Source organism: Emys orbicularis, chromosome 6, assembly GCF_028017835.1.
Source record: "Emys orbicularis isolate rEmyOrb1 chromosome 6, rEmyOrb1.hap1, whole genome shotgun sequence".
In the NCBI taxonomy this organism is placed as follows: Eukaryota; Metazoa; Chordata; order Testudines; family Emydidae; genus Emys; species Emys orbicularis.
The window spans coordinates 100,653,013-100,671,706 of NC_088688.1; the positions used below are offsets into that span (position 1 = coordinate 100,653,013).

General features: G+C 38.0%; 1 protein-coding gene across 1 annotated transcript in view; it reads left to right on the plus strand.

Annotated features, from left to right (window-relative positions):
- Positions 1 to 554: 554 nt before the first annotated feature.
- Positions 555 to 18,694, plus strand: part of CEP78 (centrosomal protein 78) — a 38,816-nt gene continuing 20,676 nt past the window's right edge. Inside the window, exons 1-10 of the mRNA XM_065406683.1 lie at positions 555 to 807; positions 1,400 to 1,575; positions 2,128 to 2,200; positions 2,840 to 2,943; positions 10,140 to 10,314; positions 11,804 to 11,917; positions 12,910 to 12,974; positions 15,674 to 15,782; positions 17,570 to 17,587; positions 18,283 to 18,415. Of these exons, the coding sequence (XP_065262755.1) occupies positions 555 to 807; positions 1,400 to 1,575; positions 2,128 to 2,200; positions 2,840 to 2,943; positions 10,140 to 10,314; positions 11,804 to 11,917; positions 12,910 to 12,974; positions 15,674 to 15,782; positions 17,570 to 17,587; positions 18,283 to 18,415 (1,220 nt within the window). The remainder of the gene's footprint in view (positions 808 to 1,399; positions 1,576 to 2,127; positions 2,201 to 2,839; positions 2,944 to 10,139; positions 10,315 to 11,803; positions 11,918 to 12,909; positions 12,975 to 15,673; positions 15,783 to 17,569; positions 17,588 to 18,282; positions 18,416 to 18,694) is intronic.

The window sequence follows — 18,694 nt, forward strand, 5'->3', positions numbered from 1 at the left end:
TTTCTCAGTGGCTGCAACTGACAAGTTCTGGTTTTGATTATTTTCTATAGTTGGACTATCCCATAGTAGTAGATTAGATTCCTGTCCAGCAAAGCACCTGAGCAGGTGCTTAACTTGGAATATGTGAGCAGTCCTAGGAGCAAGGATCTCCCTGTATGTATCTCATTGCTGGATCAGGACGTAAGTCAGCACCAGCTTAAGGCATTGAGCGTTCCACAAGAAGAACCCAGCATGTGGGAGCATGGAGCCTTGAAAGGTTAGCTTTATAGTAGTTAGCACGTTGACTACATCTGTGAAGGTATCAGTGTAAGGGTTTTTCTTTCCTTCCATCTCATTCAGTTGGGTATAGTACTTTAAACATAATATTGTCTTTGTATATGTGCTGAATTTAGTGAATTGTTCGAATGTAAGCTTTATTCTGGCTTTTTTAATATTGTGTGCCCGTATGTTAATATTGAAAGCATGTAACATTAAATCTACTGTTCAATGGAATCAGTCTTTTATTTTTTTTCTTTCTCACGCAGTTTAGAGAGAACCTCAGCACGTGAATAGAAATGATTGACTCAGTCAAAATAAGGAGACAGAGCACCTTGGATTTTTACTCTCACTATGAATTTCTCTGTGCCGTTCAAGGCTCTGTCCCACTAAAAACTGTGAAAGCTAATGTGAATCAGGGCATTCTTGAGCTAAATGCAGATCGCCTCAAGGCTCCTGACTGGGCACCACTTCTGAATGCTATCAGGCATAATAAGACTTTGACTTCTATTGTAATAAGAAGCTTTCATCAACAGGGTCTTGGAGAATCAGGTTTGTAATGACCACTTGAGATCTTTATTATATCTGTCTAGATGGGAATTCATTACAGGAAAACTGGGAGTTTTTTTAAAATGGTTTACCATCATGTCCTCTTAGTTAAAGCACAATAGACCAATCTTGTGTTGAAAGCTGAGTTATCACAACATAGGATTGTGTGGTATGAATAACATCAGCTGGAGACACTTAGTGGAGCTCTCTCATTTCCTTTTAATGGTCCACTAGGTGGTGGTGATAAAAAATCCAAGAGGTATAAAAACGAAATTTCAGGCATTACTTCTTGGGGATAGGAAAAACCTTCCCAATGGCCAGTTTATTTATGTCTGTTAGGGGATTCTCCCCCCCCCCCCCCTTCTGGGTTTTGGCTTCTGTGGGAGATAGGATACTGGATTAAATGAACGACTGTTCTGATCCAATATAGCAATTGGTGTGTGTATGGCGGAAAAAAGGAATAATTCTTCAGATATCACAATCATAAAACAAAGAAATAAGGAGAAATTCTGGCCCCACTTACTGCAATGGCAAAAATCCCACTGATTCAGTGGGGCCCGGATGTTATCAGTAATTCACTTTTGTTGTTTATTAGGGGCTGACAGACCTAAAACCTACTTTAGAAGACGAATTCCAGCAATTCGATCAAAAGACATGACTACTCAATTATGTAAAGCCATCAGAGGTTGTCTGAATATGTCAAGTGCTCTAAAAAATTTGGAACTTGAGGGACTGCTTCTAAGAGAGCGAGATCTAATATTTTTAACAAAGGTAAGACTTCAGATACACACACACACACACAGACACACACACACAAATGTATACATTTAGCAATAAAGATGTTGGGTGAGATTCTATTTTGTACTTCTTGAAGGTTTACCACAGATGTTGGTGGAGCTATGGTAGATTTAAGCTTCTTTTGCCCTTGATTATTTTCAGGGTTGGAGAGGCCCCTAGTGTAACTTAGACAGATCTGGGGACCTCTCAAAGTTACTGCAGTCTCTTCAGGTTGTCTGGCATGTTGCAGCCCTCCCTCTGACATGTCATCCCAGCACTACCCTGGCATGCCCCCTTCACTGGGGCTTAAGAGGGAGTGCTTAGAAGGCAGATTTACAGCTGTCTTCCACAGTTTCTGCACTAGGAGAATCCTCCCTCAGACACAAATAAGGCTTTTAGGGCCCCTTTGCACCATTCTGGCCCTTTTACATGCATAAAGGATCCATAGTGGGAGTGAGGACCACTACTTTTTCTTCAGATATGTGCTATTAAAATATTGTTATTCAAGCATTTTAAAAAATGTTTTCAATGATTTTTATTTTGAAGGGGTTGGCCAAGACATCATCTTTGGAGAGCTTGTCATTAGCACATTGTCCAATTGGAGATGGAGGATTGGAAAGTAAGTTTTGAAATTTAAAAGAAATAGCCTAAGGTGATCTGTGTCTTTTGTGTTATTGCTTTTAAAATACCTTTTAAAAAAATCTCATTGTTCTATCCCTATTTAAATCTGTATTGATTATAACAGAAAACAATCATGTTCACTTTGAACACTGTGAAATTTTGCGTGTGAAGTGCAAGACTTGTCATTGCTGTGACTATCTATCTTTTTCTTTTTTTTGTGTTTGGTTTTGAGCAATCTTCACACTGAAATAAAGTAGTACCCTACTGTATGCTGCAAGCAAGCAAACTCTTATGTTAAAAAGTTCCTTTTTATAAATGTTTACAAGTCATGAAATACATTAGCTAACATTTATATCAAGTGGAATATCTAAACTGCTTTAACATGAAATATAAAGCAGTTCTGAAATATACCTATTTTAAAGATATTTCATGTTTGTATGCAAAAAGTTATGGAACAGTTAACATATTTTTATTTAAAATAAATAATATACATCGCTGTTCTACAGTAGTTCTTCATTCAAGGATCTAGGTTCTTTCCAAATGCTAATTATGCCTTTATAACACCACCGTAAGAAACATGGTAAGTATTATTCATTTTAATGATCTGACTGTAATTTTTTTATCTTTTTAACTTCAGCAATCTGTCAAAGTGTGAGAAACTCCGCCAACATCAAATCTATAAATTTTACAGGATGTAGTTTGACCTGGCGGGGAGCAGAACACTTGGCCAATGTCTTAAAGGTAACCTGCCTTTTGTAAAGACAAATATTTAAGTGGATTAATATAATGTATATACATTGTGATTCATAGCTGAGTCTAGGATGTAAACACAATTTATTTACATATTTTAATATTAATGACATTCTGATACTATAGGAAAAGCCCTAGTGTAATTTACTGCTAGTGTCACATTGGGTTCCCAATATTCCTCTTAAGATGATATCTCTTCAGTGAGATAACTGCTGCTAGCAAGATATGCATATATGGCTATTTTCTATTACATCCGTGAAAATAATATAGGGTTATATGACGAGAAATAGTTCATGTCATATGAATGTTTAAGACTCCGATAATATAGCTCAGCACATTAATGTAATCATAGTTCTACATATCCTGGTTTGATTAGGGTGACGTGGGCCCCAATTAAACAAAGTACTTCAGCATCTGCATAACTTCAAGCAGTGAAGTCAATGTGACTCTTTGCATGCTTAAAGTTACATATATGCTTCTATACCACCCAGGATTAGGGCCTATGAGAGCACAAATAGTCATTCTAATTTTAATTGTTTGCACTACACTTTAGCTGCTGTCTTCTTTTTGTTGATAAAGAAACAAGCTAAGCTTATGCACATCAGTAGCTCAAGGAAAATGATTGTACTTTTGGCAATACAACCTCCTCTTCTATCCCAAGCATTGAAGTCCTGATCCAATGCCCATGGAAGAAAATGGAAGCCTTTCCACTGAGTTCAGTGGGCTTGGATCAGGACTCTTGGCCTTATGGGCTGTATTCGATCATTTGGAAGCTGTTAAAGCATGAAAGAAAAACAGATGTGCTTAAATTAGAGCTGCATAATTAAAAATATTGTCTAGATGGCTTTCTAGCTGAAATTTAGGCCCGAATCAAAGAGAGCCTGGCTCCCAGACTGTCTGAAGTATACACAGAGGCTTTTGTTAAAGACTCTCTACCTTCTTTAGTGAATGAATCCCTAGTTTCTGTCAAGCTTTAAGCCTGGCAAAGATGCCCAAGAATGTGCTAGCTTTTGCCCAATACCCTTAATGAACTCTGACATTACTTGTCTAAAATTCTACCTGAATGACTAGAAAAAATAATGAGGAACGTAACGCTGCTTACATAGGATTTTTACAAAAGAGATGTGGGTCAGACAACACTCGTCAGCTTCTCTGCACTGTCCTACTATTAAAACCCTTCAGAACTGTTCTGTCACACGTAGAAAAAGTCTTTGTTCCTCATTCTACAAAAATTTGGATTTGGTCCCTCTTTCATTTCCTGGATTAGACTTTTGTACTCCAGTCCTAGCTTCTGTTGTAACCAATCACATCATCTCCCCTCCTTGGTACAAGACAGGGATGTCCCCTCTCCTCCTCCCTGTTTGATTTGGCTTTGGAGTCAAATACAAATTCGAATACCTAGGGTTCCCAAGAGATGAAAATATGCCTACATGCTGATTATATATTTTTATTCACTACCAACCCCCTTCTGACCATCCCCAATATTACAAACCGCTGAATTGTTCGGGAAAATTTCAGGGTAGAAAATAAATTGGCACAGTTTGGCAGCTCTCAGTATCTCTCGGGGCGCTTAACTTTGCCCTCTCAGATTTATAGTTTTCATTGGCAGCAGGTGGAAATCAGGTAGTTAGGAGTCCTCTTTTCCAGAGACCTAAGAAAAATAGTCAAAATTAATTTCAATTCTTTTATCACACAGATGGTTTTGGATTTACATAGATGTCAAGCCCTCCCTCTATCCAGGCAGAGTTAGAATATTAAAAACAAATGTTCTCCTGTGACTTCTTCTTGTTCTTAGCTCCTTGCTCTGTTTCTTTTCAAAATTAATAACACTTTTAAGAGCTCCTTGTGGGGTATGGGCAACAAGCCCAGATTATCCTTTGAAAAAATGCAACTGCCTTTTAAATCAGGAGGCATTGGTCTACCCAACCTTAGGCTTTACTATGTATCCTCAATCATGAGGAAGGCAACACAATGGAGTGTCCCTCCCCCCGACACCCAGCCTGTCATAGACTTTAAGGCCAGAAGGGACCATCGTGATCATCTCGTCTGACCTCCTGCACATCGCTGGCCACAGAATCTCACCCACCCATTCCTGTAATAAGTCCATAACCTCTGTCTGAGTTACTGAAATCCTCAAATATTGATGTAAAGACTTCGTGTTACAGAGAATCCATCATTTACTCTAGTCCAAACCAGCAAGTGACCCGGGCCCCCATGCTGCAGAGGCAAATGAAAAACCCTAAGGATCTCTGCCTATCTGATATGGGGGGAAAATCCTTCCCAACTTCAAGTACAGTGATTAGTTAGTCCCTGAGCAGACACCTACGAAAGAGTTCTCTGTAATAACTCAGAGCCCTCCCCATCTGATGATCCATCTCTGACTGCTGGAGATATTCGCTAATAGCAATTGCGGCTGGGCCATCTGCCACTGTAGGCAACCATCTCCTCCATAAACGTATTAAGCTCAGTCTTGAAGCCAGTGTAGGATTTTGTCCTCATTATTCTCCTTGGAACTTTACTCCTTTGATGGTTAGAAACTTTTGTCTAATTTTCAGCCTAAACTTGTTGATGGCCTGCTTATATCCATTTGTTCTTGTGCCAGTACTGGCCCTTAACTTAAATAACTTCTTTCCCTCCCTGGTGTTTGCTCCCTATAAATATATCAGAGGGATAATCATATCTCCCCTTAGCCTTCATTTGGTTAGGCCAGGGGTTCTCAAACTGGGGGTTGGGACCTCTCAGGGGGTCGGGAGGTTATTACATGGGAAGGGGGGGGGGGAATCACAAGCTGTCAGCCTCCACTCCAAACCCTGCTTTGCCTCCAGCATTTATAATGGTGTTAAATATATTAAAAAGTGTTTTTTAATGTATAAGGGGGGGTCGCACTGAGAAGCTTGCTATATGAAAGGGGTCACGAGTACAAAAGTTTGAGAATCACTGGGCTAGGCTAAACAAGCCAACCTCCTTCTTCTCCATTCCTCTGATCCTCCTAGTAGCCCTTCTCTAGACCAGTTTGAATTTCTTTCTTAAACATGGGAGACCAGAATAGCACACAGTATTCTAGATGAGGTCTCACCCGTGCCTTGTATAGTAGTAATACACTTCCCTAACTCTACTGGAAATACCTCACTTGATACATTGTAGGATTGCATTTGCCTCTTTTACAGCTACATCACCTTGGCAGCTCGTAGTCATCCTATAATTGACCAGTATACCCAGCTTTTTTTCCTCCTCTGTCCCTCCTCTATCATTGATAAGTCTTGTTGTTAGTCCCTAAGTGCATGACCTTGCACTTAGTGCTATTAGTTTTCATCCCATTTTTATTACTCCTGTTTTCAAGGTCGTCCAAATCTTCTTGTGTGATATTCCAGTCCTCCTCCATACCAGCAATACCTCTCAACTGTGTGTCATATGCATATTTTATTAGCACACTCCCACTTTTTGTGCCAAGTCATTAATGAAAATATTAAATAAGAGTAGTCCCATGAATGATCCCTGAGGAATACCACTAGTAATTACCCTCCTTCCTGACAGTTCATCTTTCAGCATGATCCCCTTTAGTCTCCCCTTTAATCAGTTCCTTACCCACCTTTCAGTTCTCATATTAATTCCCATCTTCTCCAGCCCCAGTTGTGCATGGAGGAGGGAATTGTCATCCCACTACCACCAGAATTAGTCCCAAACTTAGACTTCTACCCTTTTTTAGGGAGAAATCAGTCACAGTTTTGCTGCTAGGAAAGCCTGGTGTCTGGTTGCTTCTGAGTTTAAATATCATCCTTTATTACATTGTCTTTAATTTGGGATAACTTGAAAAATGTAACTGCCCATAGACCTATTCTTTGGCCTGATAGGATTAAAAAGAGATTTTGAGCATAAACCACATAATTGAAAATGATTCCATCATGCCCTTTCCTCACCTATGCAGTCTGTCTTGGAAACTGAAATCCTTTGAAAAACTTTGACTGGGTAGAGCTCTGATCGTCGCCAAATGTCTAATTCTACAATGGTGGAAGTTCCAAAGGTGCCCAGCTACCAAAGATTGGTACTCTGCCATGGTTAGCCTGCCGGCAGTGCAATAAATAATGTTTTGCAATAGTAACAACCAAGATGAACATCTATCTATCTATCTATCTAGTCTGCATTTTTGAAAGTATTGGAATAATCAATTTAATTCCCCATAGGGTAACCTTGTTTGCAGTGCCCTCCAAGACCCTAGCTACCGCTCATATTCTATTCCTTCCACCTCTTGTATCCCCCCTACTCCGCCGCTCTTTCCTCTGTGTTCTATCATTTTTCTCTTATTCTTTTTTACTTACCTTTCAAGCTTTTCTTTGGTCCTCTCTTCACTTTCAATACCCTTTTTTCCTTCTTTTTTTCTTTTTTCCCCCTTTCTAAAGAAGTGATTCTGGAGAATAGTTTGATTTTACTTGTATTATCTATCTTGTTGTATAATCTGATGATGTCTCTCTATTCCAATTTAGATACCTTTCTTTTCTTTGTCATCTCTGTTATATATATTAGCTGTGTTAAAGAATAAATAAATAAATAAATAAATTGCCAATGATGAAGACTCCTCCACAACTCTTGGTACATTTTTTCAAGGATTAATTACCCTTAAAAACTACGTGCCTTATTTCCAGTTCGATTTGTCTAGCTTCAGTTTGCAGTTATTGGATCTTGTTCTGCCTTTGTTTGCTAGATTAAAGATCCCATTATCAAGCACCTGTATCCCATGTAGGTACGTATAGACTCTGATCAAGTCACCCCTTAACTTTCTCTTTGTTGAGCTAAATAATAGACTCAAGAAGCTCAATCATTCTGAAACATGTTTTCCAGTACTTTAATAATTCTTGTGGCTTTTTGAACTTTCTCCAATATATCAACATCCTTCTTAAATTGTGGACATCAGAATTGGATGCAGTGTTCCAGCAGTAGTCACACCAATCCCAAATACAGAAGTAATATAATTTCTGTATTCCTACTTGAGATCCACCTGTTTATGCATCCAAGGATCATATTAGGCCTTTGGTCACAGTGTTGAACTGGAAGCTTGTGTTCATTTGATTATCCACCGTGACCCTGAAGTCTCTGAGTTACTGCTTCCCAGGAAGAAGTCTTTATAAAAAGTCTTTATTCATAAAGACAGTTGTGGGGCTGGTATCCTTTTACTGATGGAAAAACATCAGCACCTACCTTAAAAGTGCTAGAATGCCAGTTCTGAGGCTTAATTGTTGTTTTCCTTTGTACTATACATTTTGGTTTAAAAACAAGAGTAGGACATGAAGAATGACACTGTTCCCTGTCTACCCAGCAATGATGAGTGGTATATAGTGGGTGTGCTGTTTGGGAAATTGGTGTATCTGGGAGAAGGTGAAGAGGCTATAAACTTGCTAGATGGCTTATCTCTTCCTTGCTTTTGCGCTTTTTGCATTAGGTATGTTATATGTATATGAAAGACCTTTCTCAAAGGGCAGTTACCAGTGATTTTCAGTTAAAGTAGGAGGACATATCAAATGGGGTCCTGCAGGGATCTGGCCTGTGTTTTTGTTTGTAATGTATTTTCATTAATGACTTGGATGATGGAGCGGAGAGTAATGCTCATAAAATTTGCGAATGATACCAAGATGGGAGAGGTTGCAAGTGCTTCGACGAACAGGATTAGAATTCAAAACGATCTTGATAAATTGAAGAATTGGCGTAAAATCAACAAGATGAAATTCAGACAGTTGTAAGGTACTGCACTTAAGAAGGCAAAATCAAATGCACAAATATAAAATGGGGAATAACTGGCTAGGCAGTTGTTTGCAGAAAAAAGACTGAGGTTATAGTGGATCACAAATTGGATATTAGTCAACAATATGATACTGTTGCAAAAAAAGGCAAGTGTCATTCAGCGATATTTAAACAGGAATGTCATACACAAGAATGACATTTGGCACTGGTGACATCTCACCTGGAGAACTGCATCCAGTTTTGGGCACTACGCTTTAAGAAGGATGTGGACCAATTGAAGAAAGTCCAGAGGAGATCAAGAAACATAAGAGGTTTAGATAACATGACCTATGAGAAAAGATTGAAAGAATTGGCCATGTTTAGTCTTGAGAAGGTAAGACCCGAGAGGGGACCAGGTAATGGTCTTCAAATATGTGAAAAGTATCAGAGGGGTAGCCGTGTTAGTCTGAATCTGTAAAAAGCAACAGAGGGTCCTGTGGCACCTTTAAGACTAACAGAAGTATTGGGAGCATAAGCTTTCGTGGGTAAGAACCTCACTTGCATCTGAAGAAGTGAGGTTCTTACCCACGAAAGCTTATGCTCCCAATACTTCTGTTAGTCTTAAAGGTGCCACAGGACCCTCTGTTGCTTTTTACAAATATGTGAAAGGTTATTATAAAGAGGACGATCAGTTGTTCTCCATGTTCAGTGAGGGTTGGACATGAAGTAATCCGTCTAATTTTCTGCAAGGGAGATTTAGGTTGGCTATTAGGAATAACTTTCTAACTATAAGGAATGTTAAGCTCTGGAACTGGTTACCTTGGGGCTGTGGAATCCCTGTCATTGGTGTTTTTTAAGGACAGGTTAGACAGACATCTCTCAGGGATAGTCTAGGTAGTCAATTCTTCTGCTGGGGAAAGTGAGGTAGATGACCCTTTGAGGTCCCTTCCAGCCCTACGTTTCTTGGATTAATGAGCAAATCAAGTTTGCAATTCAAGACTTACAGTGAACATTTCATGCACAACAAGCTCATAATGATTAAAACTATTTAAATATTTTTTCAGTAATAGAGGAGAATATGGTAGAACTATAAGGTGTGTTTAAACTGAAGTATTGGTCTTTGTGAAAATAATAAGAAACAAAACATTTTAGCGAGTGTCTGTTAGTTAAGACACAAGTGTCAAAGAGGCTATATCTGTCTCTGCTTGATAACAAGCAGGCAGGGAGATTCCTAAGGAATTCTCTGAACCTGGTTTATATTTTACTTCATGAAATAATTTATCAGTAATAAGAATGAGAGTTAATGTGTAAGAGCATGATTGTGTGTATTTCTTAAATTCAGTAACATTGTAGTTGGGTTTTATTTCATTTCAATAATAGTAATTGTAATTGAATCATTATTTTAATTAATCTTCTTTGCATCAGTGTTGATGGCTTCACCTCACCACTAATGTTAACTTGTTTTGTTTTCAAAGCATCAGGCAATGAAAAGACATGGTGAAGCTTGGGCTGAAAGCCTACGCTATAGGAGACCTGATCTTGACTGCATGGCAGGTTTGAGGCGTATCACTCTCAACTGTAATGCACTTGTTGGTGATCGAGGAGCTAGAGCCTTTGCAGAATGTCTTGGAGAGGACCTGTGGCTGAAAGGTATGGTAAATTGTTCTGTGCTTCTAAGTAGGGTGACCATATTTCCCAAAGGTAAAACGGGAGACCGGGAGGGGCTTGGGCGAGTGTCACTGCTCACCCAAGCCCTGCTGTGCGGGGCTGGTGTTGCTGCTCTCTTCCCCCGTCCCCCCGCACGTTACTCCATGTCCCAGTGGGAGGCATGCCCCCCTTTTTTTGGCAAAACTGGGCATTTGTCCCATTTGCTCTTGACAAGTGATGATCAGATGGCAAGAGAAAATGGGACAAATTCCCAGTTATGCCAAAAAAATCGAGACCCCTGGGACAGGGCTTAAAAAGTGAACTTTCCCAGCCAAAACGAGATGTGTGGTCACCCTACTTCTAAGGCACATTAGAAGTAGTCTTAACCGTAGCTGATTTGCATCTGTAATAGATGTATAGGTAATACATTTTTAAGTTTAAGTATTTAACAAGGTAGGGATAACAGTTACAAAATATAAAGCTAGTAGCCAATATGTGGAGAGGTTTTATAGAAGAAGAAATAATGTTTTCGTGGTGATTAGTTAGACACTACTTGGTATTTAATTCTAATTTTGGTAACTGTAATTTTGTGAAACGCTTTGCCACCAAAATTTGTTCATCTTATAAGGGTCTTCATCTACTATTCTACTGTACATAAACTCTAAGGTGGCTATAGAATTCCAGATGTCTTGGCTTTCTTACAGCTCTGTAATCTGGAGTAATTTATTGGTTGTAGAACTTATTTTACCTTTCAGTATGTTTGACTGTGGACCACATCTGGGAAAATACTGTGGCTGTACAACATGAAAGAATATTGCAAGAAATGGCAAAGCTACAGCAAGTTTAAAAGTATTGGATAATACAATTATCTGCATAGTGATGTGTTCCCCCCCCTCCCCCGTGAAATACTGAAGCCAGTATTTAAAACCTAAGTTATTGAATTTATTTATTTATTTTCTCCCAGCAGCTGTTGGTTGGTGTTCAGCACCATTACATTTAATATTGCCTTGCATATTAGACCTTGCTTCACTGCTGTTCAAGTTAGCAATTTTCAAAACCCATCATAAATATAACTGAGTGTATGAGATGATGATGTGGTAGGGATTTTTAATTTAGTTACACATCACCTCCATATTGGTGCACATAACAAAATTAATTTCGCACATGGGTGGGAAAAATTAGAGGGAACACTGCCAGCAGCTATATCTTGAAACTTTGATATCTGATAATGACTTAAATGTTAATCTCCATCCTGCATTTAAAATATTACCTTAGCTCTCCCTTGGGTAGAGCTGAGAATACTCTTTCTTTCTTTCTTTCTTTCTTTCTTTCTTTCTTTCTTTCTTTCTTTCTTTCTTTCTTTCTTTCTTTCTTTCTTTATTTTTGGTTACTTGCAAGACTCTTAAGTACATGCATGTGGATGTTTTCATTATTTGAATTATTAGTTCAAGTGATGCAACTGAGTAAAGTTTAACCTTTTTAAACATTTCAGCACTTGACATGCAGCAGTGTGGAATTTCCAACGATGGGGCAAAATCATTGTTAGATGCTTTTCAAACTAATACAACTCTAGTGATATTGGATGTAAGAAAAAATCCATTAATTGGTATGTACTTTTATCTATCCTTCCATTCTGATTAAAAAACAAAGATTTTTCATTTATAACTTTTGAAAAATGTAGCATTTTCAGAAAAATTAAACCAGATTTTACTGAATATTTGCCAACTACATTTTAAATAAAGGGAGATGTTGACTTGTTTTATCTCGCTCTGTTTGTATGAATATTAGGGCTGTCGATTAATCACAGTTAACTCACACGATTAACTCAAAAAAAATTAATCGCGACTAATCACAGTTTTAATTGCACTATTAAACAATAGAATAACAATTGAAATGTAATAAATATTTTGGATTTTTTTCTACATTTTCATATATATTGTATTCTGTGTTACAATTGAAATCAAAGTGTATATTTTTTATTACAAATATTTGCACTGTAAAAATGATAAAAGAAATATTGCACTACAGTACTTGTATTAGGTGAATTGAAAAATACTATTTCTTTTGCATGGAGTGAAAATTACAGATGCAGGCATAAATATACTGACACATGAAGAGAAGGGAGTGTGTCAATATATTTGTCATGTGTCAGAATATTTATGCCTGCATCTGTAATTTTCACTCCATGCATCTGAAGAAGTGGGTTTTTTACCCACGAAAGCTTATGCCCAAATAAATCTGTTAGCCTTTAAGGTGCCGCCGGACTCCTCGTTGGTTTTGTGGATACAGACTAACATGGCTACCTCTCTGATGCTATTTCTTTTGGGTTTTTTTTACAGTGCAAATACTTGTAATCAAAAATAAATATAAAGTGAGCACTGTACACTTTGTATTCTGTGTTGTAATTGAAATCAGTATATTTGAAAATGTAGAAAACATTCAAAAATGTTTAAATAAATGGTATTCTATTATTGTTTAACAGCATGATTAACCGCGATTAATTTTTTTAAATTGCTTGACAGCCCTAGTGAATATTTTATCAAAAATAATCTAATATTGAAATTAATGAAATGAATGTATTTATTTTTTTCACTCTAGATCACACTTTGATGAAAAAACTTATTGAAAGAGTTCTCATGAATGGAAACAGTATCAGTTCAGAGGTATGTTTCAGGCATTCTGGAATGACTTTTGTTTGTCTGTATTTGGATTTAAAACAAACCATGATATTATGACACCACGTGATTCTGTACAGATTAGTATAACTCTTTTTATTTAATATTAAATTAAGTGTATGTTCAGGTTGCAGTTAAAAATCGCAAAAGTTAAAGCACCAGCAGCAGCATTAACTATGCCACATTGAACATCGTGTATATTTTGTGTAGTTTACAACGTAAACTAATAAAACAGGAATTAGATATTTAATAAGAAAAATAGAAAACAGTGCATATGTACAACATAAAGTTAAAAATGTTGTTGGAAGTTTTGATGTTTAGTGGTCTTTAATTGGTCAATCTTAATGTCTCAGTAAAGCAGTTCTTTGTTTGTGTTCCTAATTCCCTAGGTTAGGAAAATAACACCTAACCTAAAAATATGTTGTTTTTTTAAATCAGTGAATTAAATTCTTCTTCGAGTGATTGCACTTGTCCATTGTGCGCCCGGTGTACAGTTATTGGAGATCTTTTTACCTCACTGGTACCCTTTGGGACAGCCCTCAGCTTTGATGGCCACACCATCTTGTACTGTGGTACACAAGGTCAAAGTCATTATGAGGCCCCATCCCAGCTTTATGCATAAGGTGTTCTCAGATTGTATTTCTCTCCCTGTGTTCTTCTCCAGACCCCATTCCCACCAATGGGAATCTTGTCTCCCGACCCCAAGTGTAAATAGAGTGTTCTGCTCTTACTTGGAAAATACCAAACCTTTTATACAATCCAGTAGGTTATTTGTAGCATTTGGGGAGATGTCAGGGACCTGTTTACTAGAGGCTCTCACTGGATTAGGAGATGTATGAAACGTTACATCTCAGGTGGGGAAACTAGCGCACCCTGCTATAAAATACACACTCCAGGAGAGCCAATGCAGCATAATTGCGTTAGGCAAGTTCTCTTAATGAAGATAAGCACAGCAGCAACTTGGTGTCTGGTGAAAGTGTTCACTAAACTCCATTCCTTGGATTTTACATTGTGCTCCAATACTTAGTTTAGGAGACTTATGCTACAATCCATATTTAACTAAACTCCTAGCTCACTGTCCTGCTGATGGATCTCATTATGGGAAATATGTGGGAAACTCACAAGACCTTGAAGAAGAGAGAGAGATTACTTACCAGTGACTGTTGCTCTTCAAGAGTTACGTCTGTGTATTTGTTCTCTCTGCCTACCTTCTCTTCTGTCTCATAGTTCTATATAGCATCAGGTCTCTGTGTAGGGAGAAGGAACTGAGACAGTTGGGGATTGCACACCCTTATATGAAGTATCTCCCAAAGGACACAGCTTTTCAAAGCAGTTCCACATCTCAATACCAGGGATAGTATATCCCACAAATGGGAATACAAGTGTGAAAATGCAGAGGTGACTCTCGAAGAACAACCGTAAATGGCAAGTAGCCCCTCTTTCTAACTGTCAGACCTGCAAATTCAACCTGGACTCTGAAAGTCCAGCTATGTTCACTCTTGCTTATATTTTGTCATTACTTTATTAAGCTTCATTTGCAGAATTTTTTTCTGTTGACTCATGAGCCAGATTAGAATCTGTTGGCTCTGCTGTAAAAAGTAGTAAAAACTTATTTTTGTCCATAAAGTATGTAAATCTGACTCTCAATACAAGGAAGGCGAATCAGCTGAGAAAGACAAAGCTGTTTTTACATTAACATTCTTTTCTGATAATCACCACACTAATAGAGAGAATCATAAAATCCTACCAGAATGCTCTTAATAATTTCACGCAATGGGGGGCGGTGGTAGGATTTTCTGATGTGACAAATGCTGTTGTACTGATGCCAAGCTTTTTGGAGCCAGTGGCTTCCAAGTGCCATTATATCTACAACATGGAGACACATACTTTAAAAAGCAAACAAACACTGGAATAGATACTTAGAATATAAACCTAGAAAAATACTGGTCAGAGCCAGTCCTTTTTGAGAATCCTCTAGAGCAGCACGGTGTCACCTTGAAGGAAAACAGTAAATTCAAAGCACAGCTTTTCCTTTTGATCTCAATACACTTCAATTTTAGTGTGAATTCTTGTGATAAATGTGCCCTATTGGCATGCCCTACCACTGCAAGCACTGAAAAAAAACAAAAAAACCTTGATGCGTTTTAAAAAAAAGCTGTATTTTATTTGTAATATAATATCTTACTAGAAAGTCTTTATTACGCTGGAGAACTTTGGCTGGAGCCAGACATTCCTACGAGTCAGCTCTGTAGGGGAGCATGGAAGCAAGTGCCAGTTTTTCCTTTTTACAGAGCATGTGCTGTTTTTCTTACTATAAAAGGAGAACTGTTGCACAGAGGAAGAAAAATTGGATGGGGTGCTTTAGAGGTGTTCTGGGAACATTTGCCTGCAGATAGTATGATGTTATATTTATATCCAATTAAGTTGGAAATTATTTTGTTAAATAATAAGTAATCACACCCTCTAAAAATCTTGAAGATTTTTAACTCATTCCTGATTATTGAAAACTCAAATTGTTAACAAGGCTACATAAATGAAGTTTATTAAATAAAATATTCAATATAGAAAAGTAATCTTTAGCATATTAGCTATGAAACTCCAAAGCTAGTACATCCTGAAATATCCGTTACTAAAATGAAGTTAACATTTTTAGATTTTTGTGTTTTTGTTTTTATTTAATGTTCTAGTACAAGTGGCTGACATCTCCTTCTTCAAAGAATATTCTCAAACCTAAATCAAAAAAAAGAACTATTGTCCTAGGAAGTGGTCGGAAAGGAAAAGCTACTATTCGTATTGGTAATACTGCCTTCCCTTTCTCTTTGAAAGAAATCGAAAGTTATTTCTAAGCTTGTCAGTTCTTGCTTTCTACATGACCCTATCTGTCTAGAAAGAAGGCAGTGAAATTGGTCCCAAGAGGATGGCAAATACAAATTGTAATGACACAGTTTTCATTGACTTTATACAAACACTTCAGCTCTGTATGATGATTTTACTGTACATGTTATTGATCTCAATAGTGAGAGAAAAATAAATAGATTTTTTTGTGAAGAAGAACAGCAGGTGGGAGGAAAATAGATGTAGTGCTTTTGGTTATGAAATAACCATTGAAACTACATTCTTACACCAACAATTAGCCCCTAGCCATGCCCCAGATTAAAATACTAGCTGCTGATCTCTTGTTCTGTTTTTATGTTGATCATCACTCCAGTCATTAACTGGGATACCTTTTATGTTGATGACATTATACATAGCTAATAGTACTTTCCCTAGTAGAACATAGGTAGGAAAACCTCAGTTGTAGAGTTTCCCCTCTTTTAGTTTGGCAAAACTGAATTTAATAGAACTGAATTGTTTCAGCCCCTCTTGCTAAATTTCACTGCTTCCTTCTTGTTGGGGGCATAAAAGAGACCAGGGTTTGTCTAAACACAAAAGTTTGTATTGCTTTAACTTTACTGGTATAGTCAAAATAGTACAAGCCCCCCTAGTGCAGTTATATCTGTATAAAGGTTCTTTTATCAGTATAATTTATTCCTCTTCCTTTACAGGAAGCACTGTTATACCAGTATAATTGTGCCCATATGAGGGGTTCTACTGGTATAGTTATTTCAGTAAAATTTGACACTCTAACCAAAATATTTCTGCTGGTACAAAAACTGTGTCTAGGCCAGGTCTTATTCTTTCCTTCCCCTTTTTCCTGGTGCTTGGTAGAATTAGTAACATTCTTTGTGAGTTCTCTCAGTTCCATGTACACTGGATTAGTGCTTTTGGTGCTCCATTCCCTCTTCTGTTTGAGAGGGTAGCAATATTTCCAATAGACTGTGTACTTAGGCTCATGCAGAATGAACTGAGAAGTGATCAAAGATACAAAAGCAAAAGATCCAGTAATTTGGGAGCAGCCTAAGCAGTGATCCTCCATGGCCAGACAAGAACACTTTGTGGAAAACCAGATGAAATTTTGAAGATTAGGATTCAACAACTGAATGCCAGAGTCAATCTAAAACGAAGCAGAATAAACACTTAAAAAAGCCCTGAAAATGTGTTTTAGAATAGCTAAAATTTGCCCAATGTTCTATGTGTTTCCTAAAATACAAAAGTTCTCCAGATTCTCTCATTGCTACCTGATTCAGATTCCTACTTCTGCTGATCCCATTTCACACCAAATAACACACAATCAGTAGAAAAGTAAAATAAGCATGGGGACTTCTGAATGATGTGTGCTGCATCAGCAAGACCCTTTCCTTCCCTCCCAGGATGGCCTTACCATACTTTACTCACTCTTTCAACTGCTATGGCTCTTGGAGGCTTGGCAGCAGATAGTTGTCTATTTTTATCATGTCTCAGGCTTTCCATAGCAGACTCTCCATTGCCAGCATAAGATGGGATGTATCTGGCTCTATCTATAGATGGCAGTCCTGTCACTGCTAATTTGAATAAATTATTCAAAATGTTCTTATTTTGAATATGTATCTCTTAAACATTGTTAATGAGTGAAACACATGATAGTATAAATATTTGTAAAAGTTACTAAAATCATACTTAATTCCATTTCTTTGGCTGTTTATCTTTTTTAATCTTTGCTTCAGTGATTTGGAGACACAGAGGTAAGCATAATAAGTCAAACTGTGCACAATCAGTTTCAAAGGGCTTGAAATTGAGGCGGTTGTGAGGGTGGGGAGGAAAATTCCTGCTGCTGCTAATTTTTAAAAAAAAACCCTTCTCCTTAATCCTAGTTACTTGCTAAACTGTGACCAGGAATTTGAAATTCCATCAACATCAGTTATGTCCTTTTACACTCCCACCAGATTAGCAGGATTATGGGATGTTCTCCAGAGAAATATAACTCGAAGTTAAATAATTTATTTTCATATTCCGACATTTCACTAGGTAAATGATATAAACTTCATGAGCACTTCTCGAGTCTGGCTGGGTTCTAACTGATGCAAGCCCAAAGGTGGGGTGGGCACTTAGCTGTACAGTCAGGAATGTGGAGCAGTCCATACTGTATTCTCAATCCGCCTCTGGGCTAGTGGGTATAAGGATATATTCTCACTCTCTTGGGACTGAAGAATACCCGAGCTATTTTCACTCAAGCATTCAAAAACGAAAAATTCATTCTTAGTCAGAAACTCGCCCTGAAAAATTTCAGCTGGAGAGGTGCATGTTTGAGAAAGTTATGAGCAGCTGAAAGAGGATCCTTAAAATGGAAATGCCTAAACAACCTTAACTTTAGCTGTCTCTCCATGTTGTAACTGTAATGAACTCTCTCTTCTCTCCCTATCCCTGCTGTACGATACAGGATTAGCATCTAAAAAGCCCATGCATCCTGGAAAGAGTCCATCTGATAAAGATACCTCTTCACCAAAACCATTACCACCAGGTGCATATGGTTTCCTACCTTGGCGTACTGCAGAGCGTGCAAAGAGGTGCAGGTGAAGTATTGAGAGCATGAGTAAGAAAACAGAATCTGCATGTTGTATCTTGGATTACAGTAGAATAAGTCGATGTGGTTTACAGAGGTCATACTGTAATCAGGGGTGAGGAACTTTTGTTTGTTTGTTTGTTTTGTATTGGGCCATTGACCCACCAAAAAAAATCAATGGCGGGACACACGCGTTCAACTCACTTGCCCGGGGGCGGGGACTCGGGACCCCCGCAGCGGGGTCAGCCGGTGTTCGTCGCTCCAGCCCCACAGGGGGGTGCCGAGACTC